Genomic DNA, 10,788 nt, shown 5'->3' with positions numbered 1-10,788 from the left:
AATTACCTGGAGCCTTGACTTTATGCACAGCATATGTCAAGACTCCACCTAGTGTTCGGTGTCGGAATTACACTCAAATACAAATTCATAGTGTTCTGTTAGGTTTCTTGCAAGGATCAAATAAAACAAGCATTTTGGCTCCTACAATATGGATATAAAATGATTGAAACATGTTTATATTTGTTTTGCCTTCATTTGTAAATTTCTGTTATATGATTTTATTTCTTTTAGATGCTTACATCCTCTTAAATCTTTGGTTCTCTCGGCCTCAGCTCATGTTGTCGGCTTCTTGTGTTTCCTGGGTTCTTATGTTGGGTCTTGTGATTGCTTAAATATCTTTCTCGGGCATTTTGCTGTTTGGGTTCTTCTGTGTTTGGGTTCTCTTGATTTGTTCTTTTTTATGCTTATGTATACCTGTGTTTTTAAAGGTGCTCATTATATAAAGTTATCGATAATAGTATATGCCTCAACCACCTGCAGGGATGGTGGGGGTCCCCACTCTCTGAAAAGTTTAGGGACCCCTGCTTCAAAAGATAAATCAAATGATGGATTTAGTCCTCAAACTGTGCAAACTTTCCTAAAATATGTCATCATTTGTTTTTTAAGTCATGGGCTTCAAACCTCTAAAGGAGGGGTCTCATCCTCCTTTCTTGCTGGTAACCATGGTTACGGCCGGGTAATGAGTTAATTCTCCCTGCTGTCACGTGCTCGGCTGCACAATGCTGGCTTATTATTAAAGCCTGCGTGAAAGTCATGTGGCTGAAATATTTCCACAGAGAGGAGACCGGGAGCGTCACGCAGAGAAAAGACACCGGATAGTTCCTGTGTAGTAATAAAGATATGAACACGTGAACTCACTGAAAACACGCTTTTGCCACCTTTTTTCACCCGACGCACAGTTTAATTATTCTTTTTTTTTTTCTCGGCGTGCACGCTGACGTCGGATTAGTGCTGCGAGCGTGTGACGTCATACGGGCTGGGTTTATTGTGGTCCAGGAATACTTGATAGGCAGCAGACAGTGTGGGAGCAGCTTCACTCTAAAAGTAAGGTATCCAATGCTTTTATTATTTAATCAAGCCTCTGACAGTGGCGAGTTCACCTGCTGTGGAAAACCTGTGGAGCAAATCTGAAGGCTGGCAGTGATTGGACAAGTTATAATGAACATGTTATGAACGACCAATAACGGCCTGTAATTAGATTTAATAACTAATGATCGCTATTCTGTATCATTTAATGTCGATGACAGTTTGCTTTGAATTCAAGGTTGAGATGTTTTATTGATGTGAAATTAAAGCTTCCGGTTCGTTGGTGTATTTTTCCTCAGATCAGTCAGAAGATTAATCCACGTGATGGCTCGGGTTTGGCTCCGGCTGGGCGCCTGTTTTCTGTTTTTTTTGTGTTTTTACTTGCGTCCTTCACATAAATATAAAAGTCTGTAAGGATCTGTACAAACACAAACATCTTCATCCTCAGACGGTTAAAGAAGGAGTGGAGGGCAGTGATTTATTCTGTCGTTGTTGTTGTTGTTGTTGTTGTATCTCTGAGCCCCATCATGTCAGACTCTGGTTTCAGCTGCACAACAAAGTAGAGGAAAAAAACCACTAACCAGGTAATAAATAAGGCAAGGACACTTTATTTATAAAGTACATTACATCAACAAGGCGATTCAAAAAGATCCAAGAGAGATGGAAGAAAAACGTCAAAATTATATTTATTTGCATATTCATGATAACAGGTCGTTTTGCTATTATTTAAGCAAATTATTAAGTACCTTTAATTGTGTGTTGGGTCTATCAATAATAGTAAATGATTACTTTTATAAATCAGCTCTGCGTGGTACTCTAAAGCAGTGGTTCTCAACTGGTGGGTCGGGACCCAAAAGTGGGTCGCAGAGCCGTTTTCAGTGGGTAGTGAACTTGTGACTGTGAAAAAAAAAAGTGTCAAAAAGTCGATGAAGCGCTTCTTAAAACATGCTGGTTCTTTGTTCTTTTTCTTATCCAAACTGCTCTACAGTATTTTTCATTCAATAAATCCGATTGGTTAAAAGAAATATCCCAAATTTGGGTTGGTGGTTGGTCCTTTGGCTAGACCAATTGAAAACCACTGCTCTAAAGTCGCTGACCACAGAGACTGTCCCAACGGGTCTCATCCAATCAAAATGGATTCTGTTTAACAATCCACTTCAGAACGTCTTCATGAGGATTCGGGCTCACAGTTTGCTCAGTCCGTGTCGAGTCGCGGCTCACAGGCTGGTCCAGACCTACAGATAACCCCCCCCCCCCCACAATATTAAACAAAAACAGGACCCAAATATAATAAGACAGGCTTCAAAAATCAAGGAGTCAAAGTTACAGTGAAATGAAATCAAGCAAAAGTATAAAATAAGATTATTATTTTTTTAAGCATATTTTTATTTAAGAAAAAAGAAGTAAGAAAATTTAAAAAAGCATTGGACATAAACATTTGACATTGAGCATTTCCTTTTCTTTTCTTTTTTCTTTTTTCCCCCCCACGTCCCACCTCCCACCCCCCAATAATACATAAAATAAAATAAGATTAATAAGAAATATCTAACTTTTAATAACAAAAAAGAAAAAAAAGAAAAGTATAATCACTTTGTACACAGTAAAAATTAAAAGATGATCTCATGGTCGTCAAACATTTTTATTTATCCCATAAGTTCAGTCACTTCCTGTCTAATTTGACTTACGTGTTTTAGTTTAATCTATGTATTCTCTTTTATTATTGATCTGATATTTGAATCTAATTTGTCTAACAAATAAAACAAATAAGCAACATAAGCAGTAAAGGATATGGACAAAAAAGCGACAAACAGGATTTGTGTATTTGCTCTTTCCTCTGATTCTCACTCAGTCCTTTCCTCCTCCCTGTGTGCGTGTGTGTGTGTGTGTGTGTGTGTAGTTTGTGTTGTGAGTGTGTTCGCCTCCGGTCAGGATGTCGTACATGCGAGCAGACAGCGGCTGGTCCCAGCCCGGGGACTTTAACGGCCTTGTCCAGACGTGCAGCTCCAATATCCAGAAGATCAGCCACAACTGTGAGTGAGCAGTGTAACTGTGTGTACGACACACAATGTAACACTTCACACACACACACACAGGATTCTATGTTTTCTGAATCTGCACCTCTCTCTCTGTGCAGCCGGTCAGATCAAGAATCTGCTCTACCAGCTGGAGACTCGTCAGGAGACGTCGGAGCTGCAGGAGAAGCTGTGAGTCCTCGTCTGGGTTCACTGTGGTCCCATGTTGTGTTTTGATGAAGTGTGTGTGTCTAAATCTCACAGTGTGTGTGTGTGTGTGTGTGTGTGTGTGTGTGTGTGTGTGTGTGTGTGTGAGCAGCCAGCAACTCCAGCACTACACCAACCAGCTGGCTAAAGAGACAAACAGACACCTGAAGGAGCTCGGGTCTCTGCCTCCGCCTCCTTCTCCATCAGAACAGGTCCGTCTATTTTTATACATTGCTTTTTTGATTCTCTAACTTCTCTAATTCTTTTACTTTTACATATTAACAATATTTCCATTTAGTAATGTCCGTACAGAATGTGTATTTTTTTCCCCAATAAGAACAAGATAAACACATACATACAAAAAAAACAATTAGACCCTGACAAAATATTTTTGTGGTCCTTATAGGTACTTAAAGGTAACTTATAGGTACAACAGTTTTGAAATTCCTTCAGACGATTGCTTCAACCTGCAGCTGTAAAACAGGCTGTGATGGCTGCAACATAATCTTTGATCCATCAAAGTGCCTCCACTAAACATTCTTGTTTTTGTCTCTGACAGGCTCAGATTGTTATTCTTAGTGTCTGACAACTTCACAGAAAGAATCCCTACATAGATAGCTCTTATTGTTAAAGAAGATGTTTTTAGACTAGAAACAGCTGTTACATCACGGTCTTTAAAGATGTCCGACTAAACTGACAGAAATTGGGATTTTACCTTACAGGACACAACCAACCAACAGCCAATGACTGTTACGTTCCCTGAGATGTAACAATTAAATAAAACCCAGCGAATAGAAACTAATATAAGCAACGTTTTAAATGATTTATTGACACGCTTAAGACAAAATGTACAACTCAAAAAAAGCTTCTTCCACAAAACAAACAAAAGAGAAACCAATCCAATCTTATAAAATAATTCAAATCTTACAGGAAAAATACAACTGGAACAGTCAATCAAAATCACACTCCTTCAACAGAAGGAACTAAAGTTTGCTCATCAGGACAAAGCGTTCACAATCATCCTAAGAAAACTCCAACAGACGGAGGTTGAAGATCTATGTGTGTTTGAGTTGTCTCAGGGCGCGGTCACACTGGTCATCTGCCCCGTGCTGTACTCAAGCACGATTGCCCCCCCGCTGTGCCATTCCCACGCTGGCCGGCACGGCCCGCGGTCACACTGGCCTAAAAGCATGATTACCTCTTGTACATAACGTCGTAATACAACACATGCACGCTTTATGTCATTATGAAGCGTGCTCAGTTTACAAACAGGCGGACGAGAGAGAGAGAGAGAGAGAGAGAGAGAGAGAGAGAGAGAGACAGAGAGAGAGAGAGAGAGAGAGAGAGAGACGTGCAGCAGAGTCCGTGTCTGCACATCAGAGAACAACACAGAGAGCATGACAGCTACTTTGTGTCTTATATTGAGTCATGTTAATCAGATACAGCCATGAAACTCTGGATTTCTACTTAATGAAGTCTGTCAGCGTTGTTTACCCGCGTGCTTCTGCATGAAGTGTACCGTGCCGAAGCACACCTCTCCGAAGTGTGCCAAAGCCAAGGAAGTGTACCGTGCCTGAGCACGATACGGAGCGGTCACACTGGCCAAACGAACTGGACTTTAGCGTTGAAGCGTGCTTGGGCACGGTACGGATGGCTGGTGTGACCGCGCCCTCAGAGGCACGGCTCAAATACACACACCGGCAAAAACGCTCTCACCAACACATGATCTGCATCACCGATAAACACAAGCGAACTCGTAGCTAAATCAAAACAAATATCCCCATCCGCTGCAGGTCTGTCTGCAGATATTTCCTGCCAACGTTTCTTTCATGATCAGAGGGGGAGTCTGTAAATCTGGCTCTGCTCTCACTGTGCGAGTGTGTGCAGTCATACGACCAAAATTTCAAACATGCCATAAGTTCATCCGACTGTTAGCGAGCAGCTGTGATCAAACGTCGTGCCTTAGTGTACTTTACACAACCAGGCTATCGCGCTGAAATTGGGCCCGACTTGAAAATAAGTTGTACGAAAAATCAGTCCTATGTCAGGCTGAAATCGTAGAAGCTCAACAAATAAAGACATCACAGAGAGGTCTTGAGTCAGTTTAGATCTCAGTTCCTTATCAATCCATCTTTCCACTCCTTTGCTGCTTTTTTATAGACTAACAAGGCAAATCATTTGTTTAAAATAAAGACTATAAAAAGTATTTCCATGCATCATTCTGTAACTGAAACATGAACCAGATCAAAGTGAGGAAGCTCAAAGGCAAAGATTAATTGGAATGGAAAATGGTGTTTAGTCCCCATGCACTTCACATGACAGAAACATGTCAGTAACATGATTTTCTCTGCATTCCTCTGATGGCTCACATTTAACATCATGAGTACGTAGTATTCACATTCATGAAAAGCTGAAGCTAATCTCCTTTCTCATGCATTGCTTAAACTTTTATGACTGCTTTGTAGAATATTTATTCTTCATAGTTGACACTAAGACACCCTCTATAAATATATATCTTTCTACTGAGTGGTTACAAAGCCACAGATTATTTGTCTGATATTTAAATGTAAAAAAAAAAAGGCTCCAACTCCACAAAAACAGCCCAGAGGTGAAGTTTTGTAAGTTGAGTAAGTTTAGCTAAGGTGACACCTAGCAGACAGCTAGCCACTCCCACCTGTCAATCAAAGAGTCCACCCCCATGGTTACACATAACTTAACGCCTTAATGTAATTCAAACAGCCTGTAGAGTTGTCATGTTTAGAGAAATGAGCTGAGAGAGACTAAAACATTTTAACATGGGGCTTTATGGGGCTTGACTCACTCTCTGTGACAGCCTCAAGTGGACGCTCAAGGAACTGCAGCTTTTGGCATTTCTCAGCCCCAGAGGTTGCTGCTTGGTGGTCACTGATGTTTTGGGTTTTTTTTAGATAAAAGTTTTGATAATAAAAAGTTGCCTTGGTTGAATATCCTCTGTGTTTGATCTATTGAATGCCTTAGCCAATCACAGCACAGCAGGACTCGACAAGGCGGAGCTTTATTTGGAAAAAAAAACATGATGCTGCTGTAAAAGCTTAAAAGACAGCCAGATAAAAGCACAAATGATTTTTCAAACTGTAAAGTACGTACTCTTTATTTAGCGATTCTTACACCTCACAGCGCTAAAGAAAGCATGTTAAACGTGCGTCTTTCCCCCTCCTCTCTCCTTTAGAGGCAGCAGAAGCTGAGGAGGGAGCGTTTGATGAACGACTTCTCCGCAGCTCTCAACAACTTCCAGCTGGTTCAGAGGAGAGCCGCCGAGAAGGAGAAGGAGTCTGTGGTCCGGGCTCGAGCCGGATCCAGAGTCACAGTGAGCAGCAGAGCTTGATGATATAAGACTTGCAAACACAGTGAATGTTAAGGGAGAAGTGATGTGAGCTGACTGAATTGTTTTTTGTTCCCGTCTGCAGGGAGATGGAGGAAACGTGAACGAGCAGCTGGTCACATTTGAAAAGTAAGCGTCTTCTCGGTCTTTAATCTGCTCCTTATCAATCAAACTTTATTTGTATAGCACTTTTCATACAAAAAATGTATCACAAAGTGCTTTACATCAACATTTAATCAAACAGCAACAACATGACTCCCTCCCCCACCCCTATCCCACAATCCAAAAACTAAGGTAAAAATACTTCGATACGAACAGGAACTGAGGAAACGCTGTCATTTATTCTGAATGAGGAAACACAGGAGGTTCAAAATGTGATAAAACTAGATGAAATGAGATTCAGTTAAACGCTCTACTGAAAAGGTCGGTCTTGAGTTTGCTTTTAAAAATGTTTACATTGTGTTCTGCCCTCAGGTCTCCTGGTAAATTGTTCCACAGACGGGGGCCTTTGTAATAAAAAGAAGCCTCACCGTAGGTTTTAGTTTGGACATTTGGAACAATTAAAAGACCACTACCAGAAAACCTGGCTCTGGTGGGCTCATAAGTTAAAAGCAAATCGGATAGGGGGGGGCGCAAGGCCATTAAGATAATCTTAAAATCAATTCTAAAACAAACGGGTGCAGTGTAATGTGTGCTTCTCTTTCTGGTCTTCGTCAGCAGTCTTGCAGCTGAATTTTGGAGAAGCTGTAACTGCGAAATATTCTTTTTCGGAAGACCAGAAAGAAGAGCATTACAGTAATCAATTCTACAGGTGATAAAAGCATGAATAAGTGTCTCTGCATTGACTTGAGAGAGAAACTGTCGGACTCTGACAATGTTCTTGAGGTGATAAAAAGCCTTTTTTGTAACATCAAACATTTATTTCCAGTGGAGGTGACCACTATATTGGCAAAGTAAATGTAAAGCCTACTGATAGACAGAAGAAACATACTGCTTGTTTAGCACCGTTTCCACCAAGCGGTTTGGTATTTGGTTCTGGATGTTACAGTGCGCAGGTATTGGATGTAGAACAAGCTGCTTGTAGGATGGGTGTTGTCTTTAGCATCCCTCCTTTGGACGCTTTCTTTGACTCGTGGACTAAGTTAAATAAAGTTGTGTTGTTGTGTGTGATTGTGCAGAGGAGGTGAGTGGGGTCAGACCCAGACTCAGACAGAGGAGCCCCCGATCACAGAGGAGGACCTGGAGACCATCAAGGAGAGAGAGACCAACATCAAACAGCTGGAGGTATCAGAGGTTATCCTGCACACTGTAAAAAAAAACACACATTTAGTTCTGTTTTTAAGTTCACTCTGTTCTCCTCAGGCTGACATCATGGACGTGAATCAGATCTTCAAGGACCTGGCGCTGATGATCCACGATCAGGGAGAGACCATCGGTAGGTCACACAGGAATCTCAGATGAATAGATTTGATCGATTCCTTTGGATGTGAGCGTGCATGTGAAGCTCCTCTTGTGTTTGGATTCACAGACAGCATCGAGGCGAACGTGGAGGGAGCGGAGTCTCATGTAGACCGAGGAGCCGCCCAGCTGCAGAAGGCCTCCTACTACCAGGTGAGACACTAATGATGCAAACCTCACATGTAGGACTCATAGTTACACACATGCAGAGGCGCTGCTTTATCAACAGGCAAGGCAGGCAACGGTTTGGGGCCCCAGACCAGTAGGGGGCCCCTGAGGGCTCACAAACTTTAAAGTCTTTATATGTGATTTTTCACACTTAAATATAATAGAAATCAAGTATCTCCTCTGAAAATAACTCTGAGTCATGACTGTCTACAATGGGTGTAACACCCGAGTCCCACTGTCTGTGATGTTTTCAGAGTCCTATCTTCAGTTTGTTTACATCGCCCGGACGGCCGGCTGACTCCTCCCCTCACGTATAAAAGTTATTTAATTGAGGGACTAGAGAAAAGAAGAATAACATACTGTACTCACTGCTTAACTGTGTTTCTAGATCACGCTCATTTCAGGTAAATTTACATGCAGTGTGAAGATACGAGCATAATAAAGATCGCTAGCATTAGCATGCTAATGCTTTAAACCACAGCAGCGGCCCAAAATGCACAAATTTAGCAATGACGGTAGGAAACCTCCTTAACGGGGCCCCATCTGACAGCACTCACTCTCGTTGCCTTGCTAAGTGTTGCATACCTTATCAATGAAAGTCAACCAAGAAAAATGAAGCAGAATTATTCGTCTATAAGAGACGATGGCAGACATGATGGTGATTAATGCAGGTTGTAAGGCCCCCAATTATTTCTTGCCTGGGGCCCCAGTAGACTCTAGAATTGCCACTGCTCACATTATGCCTGAGTTGTTTGAATTGCTAAGAATACAAAAGGCGTTCACTGTAAGGACAGCTGCAGCATGTAGTCTAGTCAAAAGAGAAAACGTGCAATCTGTGATGCAGAGCTGTTTTTCTTTTTTGATTGTTGACGGTATTAAAATAAAAGCTTTGTGTGAAACATGAAGCTCCTGCCTGTTGTTACATCAAACATGCTGCAGTAAATGAACTTGCTGTGATGCGTTGTGTGTTTTGCAGAAGAAGTCCCGTAAGAGGATGTGCATACTGGCCATGGTGCTGTCGCTGCTGCTCCTCATCATCATCATCATCATCTGGCAGGCCATCAAATGAGGAGAAGCCCCGCCCACTGACACCTTCAGATGACTTCCAGCATGTGTGTGTGTGTGTGTGTGTGTGTGTGTGTGTGTGTGTGTGTTTGTAAGAGGAAGAGAGAGTTTTTATGTATGTGTGCATGCATGCTCTTTAGTCAGCCCAATCCTAACCTCCTCCTCCACTGCCCCCTTTTGAGGAGGGATCCATAATTCTTGCCTTTTGAATATTAAAGGAAGAATGTGCGATGTTTTGATCCAGTAGATGGCGCCTTTGAGCACCAGCATCAAACCAAAACAAACTGCTGTTTGGAGACACCTCCGCTCTCCTCCAGAGACACACCTCCAACCCCTCTCCACTCGTGTTCACACAAAGGAGTTATGAATTAGAACGCACCATAATTAAGCACCATTAATCGTAAGAGGCGGACAAAATTGTCCTTTGCACGACCTGCAATCGCCTGTGTCCTGCATTGTTGTGTTAGCATGCTAATGTTAGCGCTCTTTAGTTAGCTTCATATTGCTCATAAATTGACACGGAGTGACAGTGATCTAAAAACACTAACATGACATCCAAATAATCAGTGAGTATGTTCTTCTTCTTCTCTCTAGTTCTTGACTAAAACAGCTTTTATACACAAGGGGAGGAGCCGGCCGTCCCGTCCATGTAAACACGGCTCTGACAACAACACAGCCAGCGGGACTCAAGCTTCTCACTCACACACATATATTTATGTGGAACATGTCGCACATTCTTCCTTTAAGTTGGGTATAGATTAATTTAAATAAAGACTATAGCACCACACTCCTGATGTTTGCTGCGTCCGTGAGAGTTTGATGTTCAGGACTCAGGTGGGAGATTTGGATTGGTCCTATGTCGACATAAATCTCACATTCCTATATTAGAGTATAGAGTAACTTTTATCACTCCTCTAGTTCTGTGTCTTATGAAATGCAATGTTGCACAATTTTGTATGTAGTCCTTTCCAACACTGTCTGTTTAATAAGAAGTGTCTGTGTAAAGTGTTCTTGTTTCACTGGATCTGCAGAGTTCAATACAGACACGCCTGATGAAGATCTGCTGGTGTAATGTGTCATTCTGTCCACCAGGGGGAGATCTTAGCACGATGAGAGAAAAGTAGAAGACATTAAAATGAGCAACCATTGTGCAAGAGCACTTTAGTTGTCACATTTAAGTGCTGGTCTGGAGATATACTCCTGGGTACTTAAAAAATAAGAAATGAGCCTGTTTTATTATATTTGAAGGTTAAACAGATTCATACCAAGACTCTCTATCTACAGCTCCAAATCCATGAAAACCTTTCTAACATCACACAGGTCCTAAAAGGTACAACAACAACATTTATTTATTTCAAAATGCAAGAAAAAGACTATAATAGAGTGACATTTAAAGTTTTACACTAACATTAAAATGATACATACATGAAAATAGACGGTACATGTATTCAGTTTTTTTTTCAGTATTTCCACACTGACAGACTTTTATCA

At 41.5% G+C, this 10,788-nt stretch overlaps 1 protein-coding gene across 2 annotated transcripts; it reads left to right on the top strand.

Moving 5' to 3' along the window:
* The first annotated feature begins 812 nt into the window (after positions 1-812).
* stx12l (syntaxin 12, like) lies at positions 813-10,358 on the top strand. Of its 2 annotated transcripts, none has more exons than XM_061049529.1 (10): positions 813-1,049; positions 2,924-3,056; positions 3,161-3,230; positions 3,358-3,457; positions 6,454-6,591; positions 6,692-6,735; positions 7,785-7,890; positions 7,969-8,041; positions 8,135-8,217; positions 9,209-10,358. In XM_061049529.1, exons 2-10 carry the CDS (start codon positions 2,957-2,959, stop codon positions 9,299-9,301), a joined length of 807 nt encoding a protein of 268 aa, XP_060905512.1. In that variant the 5' UTR covers positions 813-1,049; positions 2,924-2,956; the 3' UTR covers positions 9,302-10,358. The 2 variants fall into 2 exon arrangements, with proteins under 2 accessions (XP_060905512.1, XP_060905511.1); XM_061049528.1 differs by having other exon boundaries at positions 816-1,044.
* The last annotated feature ends 430 nt before the right edge of the window (positions 10,359-10,788 follow it).

Source organism: Labrus mixtus, chromosome 11, assembly GCF_963584025.1.
Source record: "Labrus mixtus chromosome 11, fLabMix1.1, whole genome shotgun sequence".
In the NCBI taxonomy this organism is placed as follows: domain Eukaryota; kingdom Metazoa; phylum Chordata; class Actinopteri; order Labriformes; family Labridae; genus Labrus; species Labrus mixtus.
Note: the sequence above shows the minus strand (reverse complement) of the source record. Positions and strands in the feature narration are given on the sequence as shown.

Excerpts from the sequence above, each read along its gene's own strand:
- stx12l (XM_061049529.1), top strand. The coding sequence starts at position 2,957 with ATGTCGTACATGCGAGCAGACAGCGGCTGGTCCCAGCCCGGGGACTTT. Across the intron at positions 3,231-3,357 it reads TCGGAGCTGCAGGAGAAGCT|CCAGCAACTCCAGCACTACA; the intron begins GTGAGTCCTCGT and ends GTGTGTGAGCAG. Across the intron at positions 7,891-7,968 it reads CCAACATCAAACAGCTGGAG|GCTGACATCATGGACGTGAA; the intron begins GTATCAGAGGTT and ends TGTTCTCCTCAG.